Below are 23956 nucleotides of genomic sequence, written 5' to 3' on the forward strand. Positions count from 1 at the left end.
TAGATAATAAAGTTTTACCTGATTCTATTGTTTTGATTATTATGGTTTTAGAAATATATTTTAATTTGTGGTTTATGTAAACCTTTCCACCTTTTCTACCTCGAATTTATCTTAATGTGTACAGTTTTTATTCTTTCATAAAAATTTTAAAATAAGTTCATCATTCCCTTTTGGGGTTTTGATTAGCATTGCAGTGCACTTTATTTATGAATTCATGTGGAAGAAACTGACAACTTTTACAATGTTGTCTTCATATTCACTGACATGGTATAACTCTTCATTTATTCCTATCTTCTTTCATGTCCTTCAATAAAGTTTATTCTCTTACACATTTTTTCAAACTAGTTTCATGCCTAGATACCTTCAAATAATTTAGTTTTAATAAACACTTCTATCTTTATAAATATAATTCCAAAATTCCATGTTTTTCATTAAATTATTATATATTAAACTAAGATTATAATTTAATATAATAAACTAAATATTATTTAGGCAATAGTAAGGCCATTCCTTATACATAATGGCAAAAAAAAAAAAACCCTTGGAATTTATAATTAACATGTATAAACCAATTTGCTTGCTTCACAATAATCTCAGAAGACTGTACTTAAATATGTAAAATAAATAAAAATATCTTTAAATTAAAATATATTAAATATACTAAATCTGTCACTTAACATCATTTGAAGTATATTCATTTTGAAAAACACATAAATATTTATGTCGAAAATATCTTCCCATATCAATATTAGAAAGCCCAATTATATAATCATAACTTCAGTAGTTTGATAAATTCAGTTGTTTGGGTCTTTATAACCAGTAGTATAAATTAATTTTAATCAAATCAACTGCATATTCATTGTGTACTTCAGGCGAGTTAGTATTTGTACAACAGAATCTCTGTATAACTATGTAAAAAACTGTGATGTTATTATGAGGCTTAAATGATAAAAGTTGTGAAAACAAATTTCATAAGTCATCTTTTAATATATGGTATTATTAGTCTTATGTGAATAGTTGTACAGCCTATATATCTTTTGTAATTCTGGTTCTTTTAAAATCAGTTTATGAAAATAATTTCTCACAAATATTTGTGCGAAGTAAAAGGTCATCCCATTCCTTCCTTTCATTCATCTACTCATTCTATTGGAAATTAAAGATTTTATTTTGCTTTTGTAAAAATGAAATGCTTCACTAATATAGTGGTCTAACTCCTTTTACTTTTTAAGAATATTGTTTTTGATGGTTCTGCTGTGAAAGTCATTAAACATCGACTCTTAGCCCACTTTAATTTCTGGTGGTGAAATGTGGAATCTGATGAAATATAGATTCCTTCCTTATCCCTATTTCCTGAAAAAAATTTCAAACAATTTATACATAAAAAATTTGGATATAACTTATTTTATTGAATTGGAAACTGATTTCTTCAAATTGTCTGCTATGGAGTGAACTGTGTGTTGTGGTGCCACCCTCCTCCCAAGTTTAGAGGATTTTAGCAAATATGAACACACTGACCATACATTCAGATAATTAAACAGCTTTGGGGAGGGGGTTCTGATAACACTGCAAATATCTATACTGATTAAATACAGTGGACCCTAGAACTTTCACAGTTCATTTGGGGTTTCTTCAGTTTCAGGTGTCTTTAACCTTGCAGGATGCTCTTTCGATGGTTGCTTTACCTATGAATTAACGTTTATAAGGTTGAAATTAGAGTTCTATCACACTAAACTTTATACACAGAGGAAACATATTTAATAGCCAACCCTAAGCAAACAATCTAAACTGTAAATGTGCAATACTGGGTAAGAGAAATGACAAGAAGAGTAGTAAACATCTCCACTACTGTAAAAACAATCAAAACTGAGATTCTATTGTCAGTCTGCAACATCATGGACATTTATAAAGGACCAAGCATCTGTTCATTCTTTTCTACATCAAAGAAGAGTATTACATCCCTGAGCCTAAGGGAAGAAAAGAAAAGTAAGGGCAGGAGGCCTCAGACTTTGAATTGTTTGTCAGGCTGGAGTGTTTGATCATTATCCATAGTATGAAGACCCAATGATTATGAAATACCAAAGATAGTACTTCTGTGATCTTCACATTAACTATGTCCCAGGTTTTAAAACCAGGTAGTAATATTCCATGATCTATGAAAACTTGATGGGTCTATTAGTTTTTCTTACTGATTTCTCCTCTGAGTTCACTAGATTCTCATTCAAATTTTATTTCTCTTCCCTAGTACTTCCTTTCTCTTGCCGACGTCAAGTCAATTTTAAGTGAAAGAGTATGATTTGTAAATTTATATATTGATTAGGGAATGGAAAACAGTGAGGGGAAAAAAATTAGACATAAAAAATAGATTTGCCAAAACTCACCATCAGAGGGCACAACAGTGCTGCAATAAACAACTCCCAAATTCTGCCAAGAAGAAAGCCTCTGGTGAACCTAGAAAATTCAAAAAGACATCTACAGTTAGGACAGAATAACAAATGTTATATGCATGTGTGTGTATATAATAAATAGCTTTTTGATTACCTAATATATTCTTTGTAGAAACATTTAAAAATACAGATAAAAGAAAAGTCTCTCAAACTCTTATCACTCTGGTAATAGTAATGAAAATTTTGGTTTGTTTTCAAGATTTTATAACAAACACATTTACATACACACTTCACACAAATGGTTTCTTCATCTACTTTTTAAAACACTTGATATTGGTTTTAAGAGCCAGTAAGCATAAACTAAACTTTCTTGCTTCTTCCTCTTGCTGGCATTTAGACCTGCATTTCCATCATGTCTTTACTAGGTATAACCAGTTATTAAGTAGTTGTATCATGAATTTTCTGTTATTGGGTAAATATCTGGTCTTTCTGTTCACTCTCATTTTTGAAAAAAAAAAAAAAAACTTGGTCAGGCAACCTCATCCCTTGAGTCCTTTAATCACTGCTATCTTCTGACTGTTAGAAGGGAATCATTCGCACTCATATCAGCTTTTACTACTTCTTCAAAGAATAGTGTCATTGTGCACTTAGGTCTGAAATTTAGGTTCTCATGATTAAACTAAAACTCAGAAATAATTCTGAATATGTTTCTGACTTGCCAAATGCTTAATTTATCCCTTTGTACCTTTTACTTTCCTAGCCCCAAAAAGTACTAGAGGAGGAAGGAAGGAAGGAATTAACTAATGTATCAACCTCAGACTAAAAACTAATGTATCAACCTCAGAGCCAAATATATTCCACTCCATCAGCTCAAAGAAATATCACTCAGGACTCTATGATAATGCATACCTTAACACAACTAGGGATGTAACACTTTACATGCTTTCTCTAAATATCATTATCTCTTACCTCCTTCCAACTTAAGAGAGCCTACAGAAATGTGAGACTAGCATTTATGAAAAAATGTAAATAATCATTTAAAATTACTTGAATTTACTTCACAGTCGATATCGACATGTTAATGTGTTTTGACACCAGCATTAAGAATTTTTAAGTTAATATATATGACCCCTTTACTACAGAGTTTCAAAACATTTAGTTAAACCCCATCATACTGAGAGGTTCAGGAATGCTCTGGTTAAACTGGTGTGTTGGCAAATTCTACAATCCCAATCTTCTGCTTCAGCTCCGTAAGAGGATTCAAAGAATCCTTGGGCTCTATGAATCAGTTTGGAAACTAATGCTGGAAGATAAAAGATGAATCCTACCACTTATTCTACAAATGAGAAAACTGAGATCCAGAAAAGGAAAATAACTTAGGAAGAGTCATATATCAGGATTAAAATCCAGGCCTTAATATTGCTAATCATCTTCTGTAGAAAACACACAGGGCCTCAGTCTTGTCCTCTGTGCTTCGCAGTTTGCTCAGCTATAGCATTAGGGGCTAGACCATCTAGATATTTTCTAGGAATATGATTTTATTTAAAAAATTTATTTCTTTTGAGTAGACAAAGCAAGTATATGATATAAAATTCAGAAGTACAAAAACTAAGTAAAAAATTGTCTTTTACACCTAATATTGACTCTAAAACATGAAAATTGTGCGCATACAAAAACACCATTAACAAAGTAAAAAAATAGGAAAAATTTGTAACATTTTTTTGACAAAGGCTAATTTTCCTAATATTTAAAGAACTTCTACAAAATAATATTCATAGACCAAGAATGAAATTCAAAAAAAGTGGTAAAGGATGTAAATTATCAATTCATAGGAAAGCGAATACAGGTAGTACTTGGACAGATAAAAATATGCATAAATCCTCAGTCTTATACAAAAAATATTAATTACAATATGGTAAAATAAATACTGTTTACCTGTGACATTGCCAAATAAAAAAGTCAAATTTATCAATCTTCTCTCTGTGGTTTAAGGGGCTATGTCATATATATAGGCCTTCCCTACTTTGAGATTATAAAAATTTTCCATAATTTCTTCCAGTTTAGTTTTCTATGTTTAAATATTTGATTCATTATGAATTAATTTTAGCCAAAGTTAAGAAGAAACCCAGCTAATGTCCCTCTAATGATAACACACTTTCCAAATATTGAATACACTTTCCCCTTTTATTTGAAATGCTACCTTTTAATTTTCCAAATACCTATGTGAATTTGGATCTTTTTCTGAATTTCTATTCTAATAATCTGTCTGCTCATGTCCTAGTAATCACACTGTTTCAAAAGTCCAGCTTTATAATATATTTTAATGTTGGGTAAGGTGGGCTAGTTTCCCCTTACTACTCCTGGCTATTCTTGCTTTTCTTTTTTTTTTTTTTTGCCATATGAACTTTAGAGTTAATATATCTAGTTACACACACACACACACACACACACACACACACTCCTAGTAGGTTCAGAAGCAATACTGCACAGTGGTTAAAAGCACAGAGTCTGTAATCATCCTTCCTGAGTTCAGATTCTGATTTAGTACCTTACTCTAACTGCAAACCTTGGGCAAGTTCAGTAACCTCTTTGTGCCTCAGTTTCTTCACTGAAAATGGACAGAGTAATACTGTCGCCTACCATGTAAAGTCACTGTGAGAACTAAATGAGTAATAATAACAGTGCCTGACATAGAGTAAGTGCTCAATAGTTAGCTAGTGTTTTGTTTTGAGATATTAACTCCACATAAATTTTTTCCCATATTAACATAAGGGAAACTGACACCTATATGATTTTGAATCTTCTTACCCAAGAACCCTGTAACCCTTTTCATTTAAGTATTTGTGTCCCTGGTAAACATTTTAAGGTTTTCTTCATACAGATCTTGTTTGCCCTTTTTACTAACGTAATGCTTTTTGTATTGTCTTGTTCGATATTAAGATCATGACCCTTACATTTTTTGGTTGCATATGCAAGTTATGTCTTTGCCTGTCTTTTAATTTTGTTATTCTTTTTGAGTGTCTTTGTTTTAGGAAAAACACTAGTTTTGTGATCCAATCTGGGATCTTTTAATAGTAAGGTTTAGCCTAGATTTATTAATATAACACATATTTAATCTCCTTTCAGTCATCAAATTTTCTGCTATGAAAATTTTATGCTTTTTTATTGCTGCTTTATCCTCTTAAAAGATTTCCTGAATGATTTGTGCTTGCTTTGTTTTAGTTACACATATATTTCTCATAAAATAGAAGGTTTACTTTTTTGTTTTAGTAGTTTTTTTCAGAGTAAAAGTCTAAGTTCTTTTAATTGCCTGTAAGGCCCAGTATTCTGATACCCTTTTTATCTCTGACCGTATTTCCAATCACTACCCCTCTTAATCACTCTGCTTTAGCTTCTCTAAAGTCTTTCTGCTTCTTGTATGTACCAGCTATGCTCTTCTTCAGGACTTTTGCAACAGCTTAACTTCTGCTTAGAATACTGTTTGTCCAGATAATCATCAGGCTCTCTCACTTCCTTCAAATCTTTGCTCAAATTTCCCTTTCCTTCTCCAGCCGCTCAATTTAAAATGGCAATACCATCAATAGGTATTCCTGATATATTTATTTCCTATCTCTACTATGAGTAATGATGAACTTCATATAATTATGCTTCTTTTTTCCCTTCCTCTACCATTCAGTTTAATTATTTTTCTTAGTTTCTGTCTGTCTCTGTCTGTCTATGTATGTATGTATGTATGTATGTATGTATGTATCATCTATCTATCTATCTATCTATCTATCTATCTATCTATCTATCTATCTATCTACCTACCTACCTATCTACCTATTTACCTACCTACCTACCTACCTATTTACCTACCTACCTACCTACCTACCTACCTATCAATCATCTACCAAGCTACATACCTCCCCACTCCCATACCTCTACCTCTTTTATTGGTTTTATTGATTTTAAATTACACCTTTGACAGCCTGTTATAAAACATGAGGTTTATACCACTTTACATCATTTCTGTTCCTCCCTCTTCCACTTTTTGTTATAGCATTACTACATTGTCAAGGTTTTAAACAACATTTTACATTCTGCCATGTAAAACTTAACCTTCACATTTGTTTTAGTCTTTAATTTTACAGATCCATGGACTCTATGCTTCCTACAATACTTTAGCTGTAATTCCTCCATTACTTTCTTGATTGGGTGAACTTCATCCTGTAGAAATGGGGCTCATGAGAGCTAAATTCTCTGAAACTTGGCATGTTAAAAACTGTATTTGCCTTTATAATGAATGATTATTTGGATTGATATAAAATTCTTAAATTAACCTTTCTTTGAGCATTTCATAAGTAAAGTGCTAGTGTTAAATGCTGCTTTGGAGAAGTCTGAGGCCAGCCACTTCTTTTGGAGACTGAGATCTCTGGACTTTGTTGAGATCTGTAACCATAGGTGTCATTTCTCAGGGTCTTCTCACACACCTACTTGACATTCACTGGATCTGGCAGCTTTTCTTCATATATTGTGCTTTGGGAATGCAGAAATCTCTCTGGTTGTGCTGTACATGGAGCTTGTATTTCTGTTTCATATTATCCTTCCTATATTAACCTGACTTCAAGAAAATGGCCCTTTACCATGCCATTATTTATTTAAGTGATAACTTTTTAATGTGGACATTTTCGAACATACAGAGAACAGAGAACAGTGTGATGAATTTCTTCCATGTATCCATCACCTGCTTCTATATTTACCAACATTTTGTCAAACTTGGTTCATCTATATCTACCCAATTTTTTTCCCACAGAGTATCCTTAAAGGAAATCCCAATCATCTTATCGCTTTACCTGAAAATATTTCAGGATACATCTACTAGGCCATTTCAAAACAGGAAGTCCTTGGTCCTCCATGATTTTACAAATTATCCTCAGTAATAATAAAAGAGGTTTTTGTGGGACAGAGAATTACATAAACATATGGTTGTCTATGAATATTATTTGTCAGGATGCTATAGAACATGGGTTGGCAGCTCAGCCACCAGTTTCTGTAAATAAAGTTTTACTGGAACATAACCAAGTCCATTCTTTTATTTATTATCTATAGTCCATTCATCTACTTTCATACTATAATGGCAGAATTAAGGAGTTGTGCAGTTGAAGGAGAGTTGAGTAGTTCCAACAGAGACCATATGGCCCATGAAGCCTGAACTATTTAGCATCTGGCCATTTATCAAAATGTTTGCTGACTCTTGCTATAGAAGCCTGCCTCTTAGTTTTGAGATAATTCATTTTTCCAAAGTTCTTCCCAGTCACTTCTACAATGACACTGGAAATTATAAAGTATTACTTATTAAGTGTTCACAAACACACATATAGGTCCTTTTCTTTATTTATAGCTTCTAATAAAACACCTATAGGTCCTTTTCTTTATTTAAACCTTCTAATAAGGCCAAGATAAACAAAAACAAAAATAAAAAATGATTTTGTTCTTTCCTTTTTCTTAGAAATATGGCAATAAAAACAAGCAAAGCAAAACAAAGAAAAAATGGAGAGGAATATAGATAGGTGTTCAAGCCAAAGATGCATTGCTATTTTAAACTATTCCATGACTCTCCTAGATTGAATATATTTTGTTATTTAAATTGGATATTCTTAATAGATCACAGGAAAATGAAGCTTTGAATAAATACTTGACTGATGCTGAAAGTTTAAAAAATACACCAGAAGTTAAAAAAGAAAAACATTCAGGCACATGGCATGTATTAGTCACATATTTAAATTTCATAGGCAGGAAAGATTAAGGTTAGAAAAGTAAATATTCAGAACATGCAGAAATCATCACAGAAAGAGTAAATTTGGCAATATCAATGCAAAATGAACAAGGTGATTTGGTGCCAACACAGTCCCTTAAAAAGGAAATATGAGTTTATACTTTTGGTATGAAATAGTGCACATCTTTGATAAGTAACTTGAAAACTTCTAGGAAAAATGGGCTTGCAGTTAGATAAATAAAAGTATAACATCTGCCCTGGCATTATGACATTTCCTTTTAATCTTAACCCCAGGAGAGGAAAAATGCTAGTGTTAGTAGGTTAGAGTTATACTATAAAACACTATAATTTTATTCTCCCAAGTCCTAAGATTCAAGCTAATAAAAATAATAAAACTTTCATATTATAAAGACATTTCATGCCCTCAGAGCAAATTATTAAATTCAAGTCAAAACTTACTTTGAAATTCTTTACTACTATCATAAATTACACAGCTTCTCCTACACTCACCTTTCACTGTTTAGAAGAGCAAACTCAGCAATATATTCCTGCCAGCAACTTCAGAAGACTGTCAAGTCTAAATAATCTGTCAGTACCTCCAAATATTCATAGCCAGTTAGACATTAAAACAAAGTAGGGGGGAAAAATAGAAGAAAGAAAGAAAAACGTAGTTCCTTATTAACCCAATTTCTTTTACTTAAGAAATTCTTAGGACCTAATCTCATAGGACACAAATATTTATTACCTGTGTCAAACTATATCAAACAATATTATGTTAACTACATCTAACAGCTTTAGATGAAATAACTATATTTATATATTCGCCCATGGCTAAAACTTTGTTAAAAGTAGCCTCACTATACCACAAGTTTAGATGTGTCAAATTATATCTCTTTGTTACATTTCCCTTATAACATGAAATGCTTACAAGAATGCATCCTTTCAACACACAGTCCAAAAGTTTTTTTTTTTAATACCAATGAACCCATGTTTCAACAACTTTGCCAGACCTATTTCCAGAATCCAGTGTTTATAAGCATACTGGCAATAATAGTGTATAACTATTCAGTTGGTGTAAGTCAAGACACACCTATAACAGCTTCTACAATTTGGTATCAGTTTTGTCTATAACCTTGTTATAATAAAATTGATGAAGAATCACATCAGATATAATTTTTCACTACTTCAGCTCTGCCAATATAGTAAAATAAGCACTGTGGCTTTAAACCCTCCAGATCGAATATAAGGGAGAAAATACTGTAGTTGGAAGACTTGGGTCAGTTCTAACTTATGATCTTAAATTTAAATCAAGTCTTGGTTTCTTCATCTGTTAAGTTAAAAACAACCATCAGTTACAACAAAACTGACTATTTCACAAGGCTGATTTCATATAAGGATAAGTGACAAGATAAACATAACAATACTTGAATGACTAATGTTCTGTCGAAATGTAAGATATTTGGAAACATAATGCATTTCAAAAATCACAACTATCTCTAAACAAAGAGATATCATAAAATATACACACCTCATGATGTTAAAGGTAGAAATCTGAGTTTTAAGAGAATCTCTTCAGATACCACCATAAAAAAAACATTTAAAGGGTTAGACTAGATATAGGGCATATTTTATTCTTCTTTCAATAATTCATCAAGGAAACAAAGTTTCTGATACAGTTTAAGTGAAGGTGGTGTTTGTTTTGTGAGTTAAATTATATGTTATAGTTTAATATTAGAAAATTATTTTCTTTTTGACTATATTATTTAAAATTGTTACATTTTATTGGAACATGAGCAACATTTCTCCCACTAGAATATATTATTTTATAATGCAAGTCATGATTCAATTTACATACTTTTGATTTCTAAGAGAATTTCTTATCTACAAAAACAAGGCAATATGAAGGACTTTCTGTTGCATCTTTCAACATCAGTTTTCTAATTAGGAAATCAAATTGAGCTCTCAAATAATCAGTAAGTTTATTTTAAAATTAATATTTGTTCACTGAACTCACAGTACTTTGATGATCAAATAAGATAATTTGTATAAAAGCATACAAGGCAAACCTTGGCCATAAAATTCTAGCAAAAGACTAAAATAATCAGAGCACTCAGACCTTAACTGCAACTAGTTGTATATCATATCATTCAATATAATATGAACTGATGAAATGCCAAGTTTTCTTATTCTAATAAATACAAATATTTATCCATTTAACAGTATCAAGAAATGGTCATTAAAGCAAATTATCTTACATTAGGTTTTGAAATCAATAACTAGGTTTCTAAGATCGAAACGAGTAGTGTTTTTTCTAGGACATCACTCCTTATGAAATTAAGATAACTTGGTATAAATTAACTTCATTGATGTTTCTATTGTAGATTTTGGTATTACCCCCAAATTATGACCTATGGTTTTGTACTGTACAAGAATCAGAGTCCAATATTTACCATTGTATAGTATAGATCCCTAGTATTTGAGACAATTCTACACCTACATTTGGAATGTGTTTTACCCTGATGGTTACTACATTTTCCTTAATGGATGCCCCTTTACGCTCTTGGGTCTCATTACAGATGTTAATTACACCATAGCAAGGAATTTTTTGATTTCCTTTAGTGACAACCTGCCTTTCCTACAGTGAATTGGAAAGTTCTTTTCTGTTTTGTTCCTTTCCTTCTATTAAGACTCCATTATTCATAAGAAAAGTGAAAACAGTGGCCCCTCTATATTGTCCTTCCTGGTTTTTTCACGACTATCATTTTATCTAACATTTTATTATGAAACTTTCCCAACATATAACAAAATTGAATTTTACAGTGAACATCCTTTTATATTCTTCATCTAGATTCATATTATCTATCCCTCTATTTTACAGAAATAAGAATTTTATCTCTAGTTGTTTATCATTTTTAAATGTAATACATTCTCCATTTCCTTTACAACCCTCTTGTTACACTCCCAGATTTCACCCATACCTGTTTTCATTTGTATCACTGTATTCTAATTATCCGTTTAGATACTTGCCTTCCCTTCAGAGTAATGATCATACTGAAGGCTGCCTTCATTTCTTTGTATATTAATACCCCCTGCCCCATCCATTAGTAGAAAGTAGAAGCTTAAATATTTACTTGAGTTGTCTTCTTTGTCTCTTCTTCCTTGTATCTCAATATCTTTGACAAGTTTTATTACTCGCTTTGTGTCCCAGTTTCCCTCCCTTGGGAATTGTTATTTTACTGCTAAACTATCCTGAGAAACAAGGAAATAGTTATAGTAGTAGTTTATAGTAGTTATAGCAGTATAAGCATTTTGGTAGAAGAACAGAGTACAAATTTCTTATATATATTAAATGAATATTTTATTTTTAGCTGCTATAGGTATAAATGTATTGTATGCTGTGTTGAGATGGCCACTAAATATAATGCTAATTATTTTTAAACAACAAAAACCCAAATACCAAATCCTTAATTTAAAGAACCCATAGTTCCATAAAACCCAGCATTGTATCTTTCAACAATCATTTGCATAATTCAAAGCAACATACAGATTTAGATATGTATAAAAGAATAAAATCAGAATGCAAACTACATGGGAGTATGAACTCTAAATAAGTATTTGTTAAATGAATAAACGTAGCTGATTTGAAAGATGTTTTTATTGAGAGTAAAAATGGAATGTCATTGATTGTTCTTTTTGATAAACAGTTCAATTTGGTTATGGTTCTTTTCATCATTGAATTCTTATTTCCTTCCATAGTTCCATTAAAGTCTGTGGAATCTCAATAATTGTTGGGGAAATGGGTGTTGCATCTATGAATTAATGTATTGGAATCAAATTCCCTTCTGTGAAGTAACATAAATAAGGAAATACAGGAAAATAAAAACTTTAGAAATACTTTACTTTGGCTTGATGATGAGGAAACAGGTATATTATTCTCTATACATAAATAATTTTGTAGTTTTTCTACTCTGCCATTGCCTGGGGGCTATAAGATTTCTGTGCTTGTTTAGATAACTGCTACTCAAAATGTAGTCCATGTATCTACAGCATCAGATGAACGTTAGCAATGCAGATTCTCAGGCTCTACATCACAATTAATTATAATTTGTGTTTTAACACAATCACTAGGAAATTCATATGCACATGCACATTAAAGTTGCTAAAGTTCATCCAGATGATATTCAAGGGGGTACATTAGTTATGTGCAGGAGTCTCAGACATTTTACATTTCTCATTTATCAAGACACCAGCATAAACAACTAGGTAGGGCTTGTGGGGAGACAAGATGACGTAACAGGAAGAATATTGCAATGAGTTTGCAAAGCTACATTCTAGTCTCATCTCTAGTTGTGTGACCTCGAATCTTATCTTCTCATCTGTAAAATGAACAGGTTATACATCATACATTGTAAGGCCCTTCCACCTCTGAAAGTCTACAAATTTATGAAATAAATCCCAATACATATTTCAGAAAATGGTTCAATTGTATGTGATATCTCAAGAAACTGGGTCTACTTTTAATGCTACGCAGAGGCCCCCAAACCCTGGACTTAGACCCATATGGTCATGGCCTGTTGGGAATGGCTGCACACAGGTCAGCGGCTGCTGACCAAGTGAAGCTTCACCTGTATGTGCAGCTGCTCCCCAGCACTAGCATCACCGCCTCAGCTCCACCTCAGATCATCAGGCATTAGATTCTCATAGGAGCACAGGTCCCTGGTACCAGAAAGGTTGAGGACTGCTGCACAGAGGCCTTGTCCATCAATTACCTAATATTTGTTTAGGTTTAAAAATCAACCTCTATCTTTCATTTTTACACTCGGTTTCTAGAAGATGCATAGTGGTGAATAACTTAGGAAGTGGGTGGCTGCTATTAATAATTCCTCTCACTGCTTCCTTTGTTCTTGAATGCTGATAAAAACACAGGTAATAGGATTCAGGAAAAAGTAAAAGCAGATTCTGTATTTTGTACAGGAGCAGGAGAATGTTATTGTTCTTAAGAAAAATATGGCTGAAGCATTTAGAGGTAAGGATTAAGATGTCTGACACAGTCTAATGAATCAGGAAATAATAAATAATAATAATAATATGTATTTATACATATATGTATGTGTGTGTAAACAAGAGAAATAAAGCAAATGTAGTAAAGTATTAATAACTGATAAATCTAGGTGAAGAATCTAAAATGTACATTGTACCTTTTCCAATTTTTCTGTAAGTTTGAAATTTTTTCTAAATAAATTTGAGGGGAAAAATTCACATAATTCTTGCTATATATGTACATATTATATACAATATAATATTTACTGACCCCAATGCCCTGGTTCTACTCTTCTTTAAAAACAAAACATAATAAGTTTATTTTTCTGTAACCTTTAAAAAACAAAAGAAAGGCTAGGATAGAAGAAAAAAATCATTACATAGATTTCAGTATACACTCCCATGTTACTTCCTTATTTTTCTGTTTAGTTACAGATTTATATAATTTTTTTCTTAGCTAAGGATAAAATAAAAGGGGAGAAAGAAGTGGTCGTAAGAAGTCACCTAACATCTTCCTTATTATTAACGAAGTAAACAATTTCAAACTAAAAGTAGTCCTTGTGTGATTTTCAGTTTTGCTCTAGCTTCAGCTAATAATGAAAAAGAATGTAGTTACCACTCACAAATATAAATAACTACAGGCCTTTTTTATTCCCTTGCAACGAGAGGGACACAACAGCTGCTATAAAAATCACTCTCCACCCTCCCATGTGTTCTGTAAGTGTAAAGACTTATAACACGAGAAGACCAAACCATAAAAAGAGAAAGTAATAGCAAAGCAGTTGGTTTTTTTTTCAGAATTCTTTTTCCATTTATTTTTTTTTACCCAATTAAAAACAAAATGAATATGCTGTCTGTATTTCTAACAAATGTCCTGCTTTAATTGTAAATCCCAATCTAGAATACAAGTAATAGAACTGTGTATTGTTCTTTCAGTCCTTCCAGATTTTATCCAATGGGAATATCACATGAACAAATAGTCTACCTTCAATTAATTAAAGATATAAAAATATTCATAAAGTTTATTTGTCTTGAACACTCTGGTCTCATATAAATACACAGATTTTGATATCTCTTCCTCTTTTTATCTATCTCAGTGAAGGGGATTTATTTTAATTTGCTTGATTTTTAATATACTTAAAGTTGTTTCAGGGTATAACGTCAGATAATTAACAATTATTTAAAATTAATACAAAAGAATAATAGTCATTAAAGGTCTTAGTGCAGTACAAAGAGTAAGATCACCTAAGATAGTTAATTTTCATATATAGTTCAAAATTGAAAACACTCAACCCAGAATGGTTGGTTCTCAGTCCATTCTGCCTGATTCTAGCTGATCTCTCCATCTGCTTAAAGATCACATAGGGACCAATTTCTTATTCTTAGCAAACCATTCTAGTCACAAGTTCACAGTCTGAGATACTGGCAGATTCTCCCTGTCTGCTCCACCTCTGAGAGAGATCAAAGTTACCATTATCACTACCATCCTCTCAGTTTTCTAAGTATTCACAGGGCCCAATTTTTAAAATTATTTGTCTTTGGTCTGTTCTACAAAGAATTTGGGGCAACTGCAACACAAACACATACCAAGCAATAGTGGTAATTTTTTTTTTAAATTCTGGAATTGAAATAAAAAACCAGGACCAAGAAAAACCAAAATACTAGAAAACAAAGAATGGGGGAAAAGAGTATGTGGACCATCGAAACCTTCACAACTACATATTTGGCTCTAAGCCTCTGTGGTAGCCATAATAATGCCTCCCCTCAAATATCCATGTCCCAATCTCTAGAATTTTTCAGCATGTTACATGGCAGAGGGAAATGAAGTTTGCAGATGGAATTAAGGTGGCTAATAAACGTAGTTTAAGAGAAGGAGATTATCCTGAATTACGTGGACAGGACCAATATCATCACAGGGGCCTTTAAACAATGAGAGGAAGATGTGGGTATGGAGAAACCAGAGAGATGGCAATGTGGGAACAACTGAGAAAGACTCTCCTTGGTGTTGCTAGTGGAAGGGGGCCAAGGCCAGTGGGTAGCCTCTGGAAGCTGCAAAAGGTGAGGAAACAGATTCTTCCTTGGACCCTCCAGAAAGGAACATAACTTTGATGATACTTTGGTTTTAATCTTATAAGACCTGTACTGCCTTCTGAACAACTGAACTATAAGATAATAAATTTTTGTTTTTATAAGCCACAAAATTTAGGGCAATTTGTTAGAGTAACAATAGAAAACTATTATAGCCTCCTAGCACTCAAGACAAAAAGATAACACAATCAGTGATAATTCTCATTAATAGAAGGGAGGAAACCATAACTTGTCAGGAAAGGCAAAATATTTTCCAGTACAAAGTTCTTAAAGAAATTTCTGATGCAGTTCTTTGAGTAATAATAGCAGATATACGTAATTACACAGAATTGTGTTTTATATTATTCTTTGATATAAGATGAAGCTATTTGTATCATCATAAATACAACCGAGTAAAGTCAATCTTTGAGGGCTAAAATAATATTACACGAGTTTTTTGGGGGGCAGAGTCAGCTTGATTTCAAAATTATAATTTAGGATAGCATAAATATTATAAACAATTAAGTGCAATAATAAAGTTTATTTAGAATTAAAAACTAATAGATCTACACATGCTATGAATCTCAAGATTTAAAAAAGTAAATTGAAAGATGCAAATTACAGTACTCTACATGTAAATTTAAAAGAAACACATACATACAAATTATTTTATTTTTCATATACATTTACATACAATAATATATTTAATATAGTTAAATATTAAAATATATAGGAAGGATATAATTACCTCTGGGGAGAAAGGGTTTTGGGTTTGGGGATGGGAATAAAGGTAGCTTTGTAAAGTATCATAAATTTATTGTTTATTTTCTTAGTAAAAAATATCTGAAACAAATTTAACAATGAATATTTAAATTAAGGGTAGTATTTGTTATATAATTTTCTGTATTACAAAAATTTCCAAATAATTAAAAAAAAATAGGACTGCTTACCCATTAAACAGTCTTCAGCAAACACTATTTGTCCATTTAGGTTTTTCATGGAAGCTGGAAAGAATAAAGCTCAAGATTTTATTTTCTGATAAAGGCCTGGACTTCACATTAACAAAACCAAAAAGCATTTATTAATTTGAATTTGGTTTTTTGTTGCTCAACATTATATCTATTAAATTAATTTTGTTGAGTATATTAGGAGCTAGTTTTTTATTGCTGTATATCTATATATCCATTACATGAATCCATTGTATGAAGATTCCAAAATGGAAATTTGGGCTATTTCCAGAGTTGACTGCAGTGAATGTTCTTTATATGTCTTTTGGTACATTTATGCATCCTTTGGGTACACAGAGTAGAAATGCTGGATCATTAGATATGCATATGTTCAGCTTTAACAGATATTGGGCCCAGTTTTTCAAACTGGCAAGTACCAACATATATATATATATAACTACTAGTGTTTAAGAGTTTCAGATGCTCCACATTCTTGTGGATACCTGGTATTGTTAGTTTTGTTAAATTTTGGACATTTTGGTAGGGGTGTATGTTATATCGTATTTGTTTTATTCCTTGATGACCAATGAAGTTGAGATCCTTTTCATGTGTTTATTTGACCACTCAGATATTCTCTTGTGAGTAGCCATTCAAATTTCTTGCTCACTTTTTTGTTAGTTGTCTTTTTACTATTAAATTTCTTAATAGAGTTGGGATATGACCACTTTGTCAGATATATGTGTTGCTAATGTCTTTTCTCTGTAGCTTGCTGCTTCTCTCTCTTAATGGTATCTTTTTATGAACAGAATTCTTTAATGTTATCCAATTAACAATCTTTTTCCTTTATAGTTAGTACTTTTTGTATCTTATTTAAGAATTCTTTTCCTAAAATCTTGTCCAAGGTCATGAAGATATTCTCCTATGTTTTCTTTATTTTTCTACCTTTCACATTTAGATCTATATTTTTACCTAGTTTTTTTTTTTTTTTTGGTCTGATGCTAGATGAAACCAACATTAAATATAGATTTTTCCATATGGTATCCAATTGACCGAGCATCATGTATTGAAAAGATCATCCTTTCTATACTGACTTGAGATGCAGCACTTGTCACAAATCAGGTTTGTGGGTCTGTTTCAGTACTTTCTGCTTAGTTTCATTTATCTATTCACCTACCTTTGGACCAGTTCTACGCTATCTCAATTACTATAGTTTTATTAAGTGTTAATATCTGGTAATGTAAATCCTTCAATTTTGTTTTTCATTGAGATTGTCTTGGTTATTCGTAGTCCTTTGCATTTCTTTACACATTTTAGGGGCAGTTTGCTAATTCCCACAAAAAAAAATTTCCTGGGGTTTTGACTGTGATTATATAGAATATACAGATCAATTTGGGGAGAGCTGACAATTAAACAATTAAACAATGAATCTTCCAGTTCATAAACATGGCATATTCCTCCACTCTTTGTGATTTTCTCTGTAGAGGTTTAGCACATCTCTCATTAGATTTATTACTAGATATTTTTTATGTTTTTTGATGCTATTTTTTAAATTTCATTTTCTGATTGTTGGCATATAGTTACAACTAATTTCAAAGACTTTGTATTGATGTATAATATATATCAGAAAAGAATATCATAAGTGTTACAACTTGATGAATTTTTACAAAATGATACTCATGTATTAATTTTATCTTCAGAGTCTTTTGAATTTTGACATAAACAATCACATCACCTGCAAATAATAGTTTTATCTTCTTAAGACTTATTTCTTTTTCTTCCCTACTGCACTGGGTAGGACTTAAAATCCAATAGTGAAATGGTGGTGGCAGCCACAACCTTATCTAACTCATGACCTCAAGAGAAAAATCTTTCAATATTTCACCATTAAGTTTAAATTTATTGTAAATTATTGCAGATAACCCTTTATTAGATTAAGGGAATTCCCATTTATTCCTAGTTTGCTGAGAGCGTTTTTTGATTGTTGTTGCTTATTTGTTGTGTGGAAGATGTTTATACCTATCTTTATGAAGAAAATGGCCTGAACTTTTTTCCCTTTCTTATAATGTCCCTGTTGGCCACAAAAAAAGTTATAAAGTATTCCTACTTTTTATATTCTCTGGAAGAGTTTCGTTACAACAGCTATTAAAATATCAAATATTCCTTAAAATATTTTAAAGAATTCATCAGTGGAGCCTGGAGTTTTCTATGGGGGAGTACTTCAATTATAAGTTAAATTTCTTTTATAGAGATGAGACTAATCAGATTTTGTATCTCTTCTAGTATGGATTTCATTGCTTTTCTTGGGGGGGGGAGGTCATGCTTTAAAAAAAATAACAGCATTATCAAGATCTAATTCATATACCATATAGTTTACCTAGTTAAAGTGTACAATTTGATGATTTTTAGTATACCCAGAGTTTTGCAGCCATCACCACAATCAGTTTTAGAACATTTCCTCACTCCAAAAACTTCATACCCATTAGCAGTTATTTCTTGGTTCTCCCCACCTCCAGCCCTTAATAACCACTAATTTACTTTCCTTCTCTATGGATCTGCCTATTCTGGACATTTCATATGAATGAAATCATACAATATATGGTATTTTGTGACTAGCTTCTTTCACTTAGCATAATGTTCTCAAGGTTCATCTGTGTTTTAGCATGTATCAGTACTCCATTTCTTCTTATTGCCAAGTAATATTCCATTGCATGGATGGAGATATACCATTTTGTTTATCCATTCATCATTCAATGGCCATTGGGTTGTTTTCACTTTTGGCTATTATTAATAATGCTAATATAAACACTTGTGTACAAGTTTTTGTATGAACATGTTTTCCTTTCCTTTGAATAGTCACCTAAGAATAGAATTGTGAGATCATATGGGAACTGTATACTGACATTTTGAGAATGGCCAAACTGTTTTTATAAAGTGGCTGTGCCATTTTACATTTACATCATTAATGTACAGGGTTCCAATTAAAAGATCCCTCTAGGGTTAAAAAAAAATTATGAAAGACTAGAGCAATTTTTAAGTCATGTTCAACTTTAAGGAGTATTTACTGATTCCTTGCTATGAAGGGTGAACAAAGCACACTCACACTTCTTTGCACCCCCCTTCCCCACCTGATTTATTAGTTATGTTGTTTTTATAATATCGAGATTTATAAATCTACAATCTACTCTGAAAGTATAATTTCCACTGTGGTATATGAGTTCTGTAATTAAATGAATTTAATTTCTTATTATCACACTATTTTTACCATGGTTTATTTCTGAATTTTTTATTTCAATTCATCTTTTGATTAGGTATATTTTATCATGATATAATTTGTTTTAAAAAGGTCTATGAGCATTGGGTTTTTCCATATTACAGGACATACATGTATTTATGCTTAAAGGATTTGGCTAGTTAAAAAATCCTGGGCAAATCTCAGGACATGGTAGGCATTCCTCCACTGTTTTCTAATATTGTTTCCAGTTGAGAAAAGAGCTAAAACTAAGTCCAAGTTCTGTCCACCTCTCACTAACTAAATGTCCACAGAATTCCTTCTCTATTCTTCAAGTTCAGAAGTTTGACAAAGATATGTTTTAACATCAGCTCTTCAATATCGATTATTCCTAGGCCACAGGGTAGTCATTCTGAACCAAGGTTTTAATTATTTCAGAAAAATTTTTCTTCCATTAATAGCTCTAAATATTTTTTCAGTTTCATTTATTGTTTTCATCAAGAACAAAGGTGGGCAAACTACAAGCAGACAAAATCTAGCCCACCATCTGTTTTTGTACATAGTGTTTTACTGGAATACAGCCATACATAGTAACTATGTATTCTGCCTCTGCACTACAAGAGGCAGAATGACTACAACAGAAACAGTACTGACCACAAAGCCTAAAATAATATTTACTATCTGACCCTTTACAGAAAAAGTTTGCTGATCCCATGCATATGTTATATCTCCTTAGTTTTTTTTCCCCTTATCTTCTTCTCTATAATGTTTATATTTTCTTAATTTTAATATAATTTCCCCAAGCCTCTCAGCCGTATCTCTAATTACATTTTCTGTCACTCTCTTTCTCTCCTTCTCTCCCTTCCTCTGCCCTTATATTGAAAATTTCTAAAGTGGTTTTAATTCTTCTAATGCTTTTCCCTCTTGTACTTCTTTCCTTAAGTTTACACACTGGTTTTTCATCCTCTACTGTCCTATCTCTCCTTAACACTTGTGTTGGAGAGGTTTTAAAAAATTGTTACTATAATTTCTTTGAGTCTATGAAAAACTACATGTCAGAGCTCCATAAAGACTCACTGATTAGACCTTTCAAGTAACACGACACTTACTTTTAGAGAAATAAGTGTATTGCTTGGGATTCCCAGGAGGGGTTCAGCATCCTCCAGCATGTAGTCTAGATTTCAAAGTATTCAGCAAGTCATGCTTCATTGTTTGTATGCTGTGCTTAGCCTTGTGCCTAGTTTTACTAATGGCCTTCTTTTCTATTTTCCTGTCTCCTTGCTTTTAGTGAGTTTCAAAGGAGAAGGGAAGAGTAAAAATTTCTTCACTCTGCCGCTTTTAAGTGAAGTCTCCTCTTCACACATTATATTTTAAAATGAGCTAATCTTTAAAGCAATAAAGTATAGGCTTGATAGTTTTTAATGCATCAGGGAATGAAAGATAAAAAACCAACATCAGCAGTGTGAAAGAACTGCTTAGAAGAAGCCTGTGCCAGGAATGACATTTGTTTGGAGATCTGTTCAAGTAGCCATGCCAAATCAGTTGCATCACTTGGATTAAAAGTAGCTGCAAAATGCTGTACTATAAAAGATTTCCGTAACATGCTTACAATTAGGTTTAGGATTAGGATTAGGTTTCATCTGTCCATCACTAAAGTCCCCTGTAACACCCTCCATTTGATTGGTGCTCATTTGTTGACATATAGTATGTGTCTTTTTCTATCATCTGCTACTCTGGTTCAAAGATCTCCAGTTTTAGAAGGTTTGATTAGGTGATTTGCAAGGATTAAAATATATGCTGTTAATTACAATATACATTGTGTGGTATGAAAGTGAATTATGTTTTTAAAATATCTATGTATAGACTAGAACATATGCCAAATGAATTTGTAGGTGATTATGTCTACAGAGGCCCAAATTATTTACAGTAATGTTTTACTTAACAGTCTGAGAAAAAATCATAAAAATATGCCATCTATAGCACAGATATCAAAAGATCTGGTATTCAAAATTAACAGACTTTCTTAGACTTCTTTCCCAAATTTTGCCTGATTTTTTTTATCACCTTCTATAATTAAAGGTTTGGGTTTCTGCAGTCTTCAGAGTTGTTTACTCTGAATCTTACATCACACCACTAGTGGATGCTTTTGCTCATAAAAAGATCCTCTGTCTCTAAATATTAATTTCCAAGTTGGCTTGTCAGCAGCTCTCACTAGCAGTCCATGGCTGGCTGTATCATTTGAATTTGGGTTCTATTCATTTTGTTAAAAGCTGTCTCATTTCAGCTTACTATTGGGAATCTGTTTGGATTCCTGACATGAGTCATGCTCGATATATAAAAAATCCAGAACGTTGGGCTGGGATACTGGACTGACAATTAGACTGTGTTCCAAGTGCTGGCAACAGTGAGCCCTCATGCTATTTAATGTTTAGCACAGCATAGAAATGACACTGATGAAAGTGATCCATGAATCAGATATGACAGTTAAAGCACATTTTGAATCTCCAAGCCACGGAGATGACTAAATTGTCAAGCTGAAGATCTTATGTTTACTCAAGGGCTGGATGTCCCTCTCCACCAATCTCCTGCAGGAGACTAATACAGACGACATAAAACCTAAGTGTTTAGTAAACATTATTTAAAGCAGCAAAGCAAGATGAAAGCTTACTACTTCTTTATATTGCTTAGCAACAATTTGCTTCAGATTGCAACAATAATGTTTACGGTATGTATTGTTAAAAATAATAGCTCCTCATTCCAAATGCTATTTTAGAGTATTATCTTCAAAATAAATATGAAATATTACTCCCTAGAGACTATCCCTGAGGTTCCTTTGCCACTCCATATCCTGAATTCAAACTCTAAATCTCTTTACACAATTCTGTTCTCTCTGGTCACTAGATCAGAAGTTCCTTTTCTTCCTTTTGTTCTGTCTCTTGCTTTGCCCACTGTCTCCACCTCACATCGATAATTAAGTACAACAAATTTTAAAATTATAAATTAAAAACATTAAACTTTCCATATTTAGAAAAAGTACTGTGCACATCCAAAGTGAATAAATAGTATTGTTTCCTAAAATATGTTCTACAGAAGAAATTGCTGTTAAGTGTATCTAGTACATAAATGACAAGGAACACAGGGTTGGCTGAGTGAAATTTGTTTTTCTTCTGAAAAGTAAGGAAGGTACAAAGGAATGTTTTAAGTTATATTCTGATAAAGGAAAAGATATTTTATAGTACCAAAAAAAGACTAAAAAAGCCAGTAAGGTCCTTTTGGTAAAACTCTTTTCAAAAAACATTTATATCATCTTGAGAAATTATCATTGTCTTCAAAGATAAATTGAATAATATGAAATTTATTTTTCAAAAATTTAAAACATTCTCATTACTCAGTGTCTGAATAGAGAGAAGGAAATTATTAAACGATAAGCTTAAAGACAACCTATGGATTTTAATTAACAGCATGCCTTTTCTGTAAAATTAAACTGAGTTTGAAAAATTCCTTTCCTCTTGCTCCAAAATTCTAATGCATTGGTTGAAAGAAAAGCAAACAAGAATTGGCTGGCTTCCTAGGCAAGAAAAGAAATTTCAATTGTAAGAATAATCTGAATGAAACCCACAGATCTTACAATATAAATCTTATTAAACGGATTTATAAAAGATCAAGTCTGTTGGTTATGCTGGATCTTTCCTACCAAATAACTAAATCAGGAATAATAAAATGTTTATCTCATAAAAGTGCCAATTCAGTTCAACAAAAAGAAACACACCAAGACATACCAACGAGATTTCAGCAGATGTTATTTTGGCTCACTGATGCTACAGTTTGAGTGTTTTTTAACATCAATAACCTTTTTATCAAAATAACAAAAATCACAACAAAACTGAAAATACAATCTGGTCATAAGCTTTAACACTATTTCACAGTCTATCTTTTCTATATTATAAATTATGCAGTTTTGTTTTAAGAAACGGGCGGTAAAAGATCTGAGTTTAAACTATCTTGGTTCAAAGTGTGACCCCAAGGAGCAAACTAATAAAGTACACTGAATAGTTGTAACTAAGAGCATGTGCTGAATAGCCTGATGTTTCTTACTGGATATAACCAAAAGAAGTTACCAAGTCTTTCCAATATTCTTCCTCAGCATATCCAGGCCTCTCTCTCCAGCTTTACTACTCTCCCTACTCAGTAAAAGCCTTATTTTAATTATGTTCTCTAGTTTCCCAGCTTCCTTGACCTCCTAGACCCACTTTGCCAACCTAACTGATATTACTACAAATTCATGTTATTCAACCTTAGCTTGATGATGAAGTTTGCTCACTAAATGCTTTCATGCACTTCTAGTAGACTCTCAGACTTTTTCCCTGCGGAAGCTTTTCAAAATTGCTTCCTGACTCCCAGTAGATAACCTCACCTATTTTACTATGGTCTCGCTCAGTCTTCTGGAATTCACTTCCACAACTTCTCTCTTCTCCATCAAAAGTTTCTCTTAATTTTCTTTTTCTCTTCTTTTATTCTGTACCAGAGGATG

General features: G+C 32.1%; 1 protein-coding gene across 2 annotated transcripts in view; it reads right to left on the minus strand.

Moving 5' to 3' along the window:
- MCU (mitochondrial calcium uniporter) overlaps positions 1-23956 on the minus strand; it is a 149851-nt gene that overhangs the window by 26936 nt on the left and 98959 nt on the right. For both annotated transcript variants that reach the window (XR_004951637.1, XM_036223772.1), the window contains one exon: positions 2379-2448. Coding sequence is in view for 1 of the 2 variants with exons in the window: in XM_036223772.1 (XP_036079665.1) it covers positions 2379-2448 (70 nt within the window). In the remaining variant the exon portion in view is untranslated. The remainder of the gene's footprint in view (positions 1-2378; positions 2449-23956) is intronic.

The sequence above is a fragment of the Rousettus aegyptiacus genome, unplaced genomic scaffold (assembly GCF_014176215.1).
Source record: "Rousettus aegyptiacus isolate mRouAeg1 unplaced genomic scaffold, mRouAeg1.p scaffold_m13_p_6, whole genome shotgun sequence".
In the NCBI taxonomy this organism is placed as follows: Eukaryota; Metazoa; Chordata; class Mammalia; order Chiroptera; family Pteropodidae; genus Rousettus; species Rousettus aegyptiacus.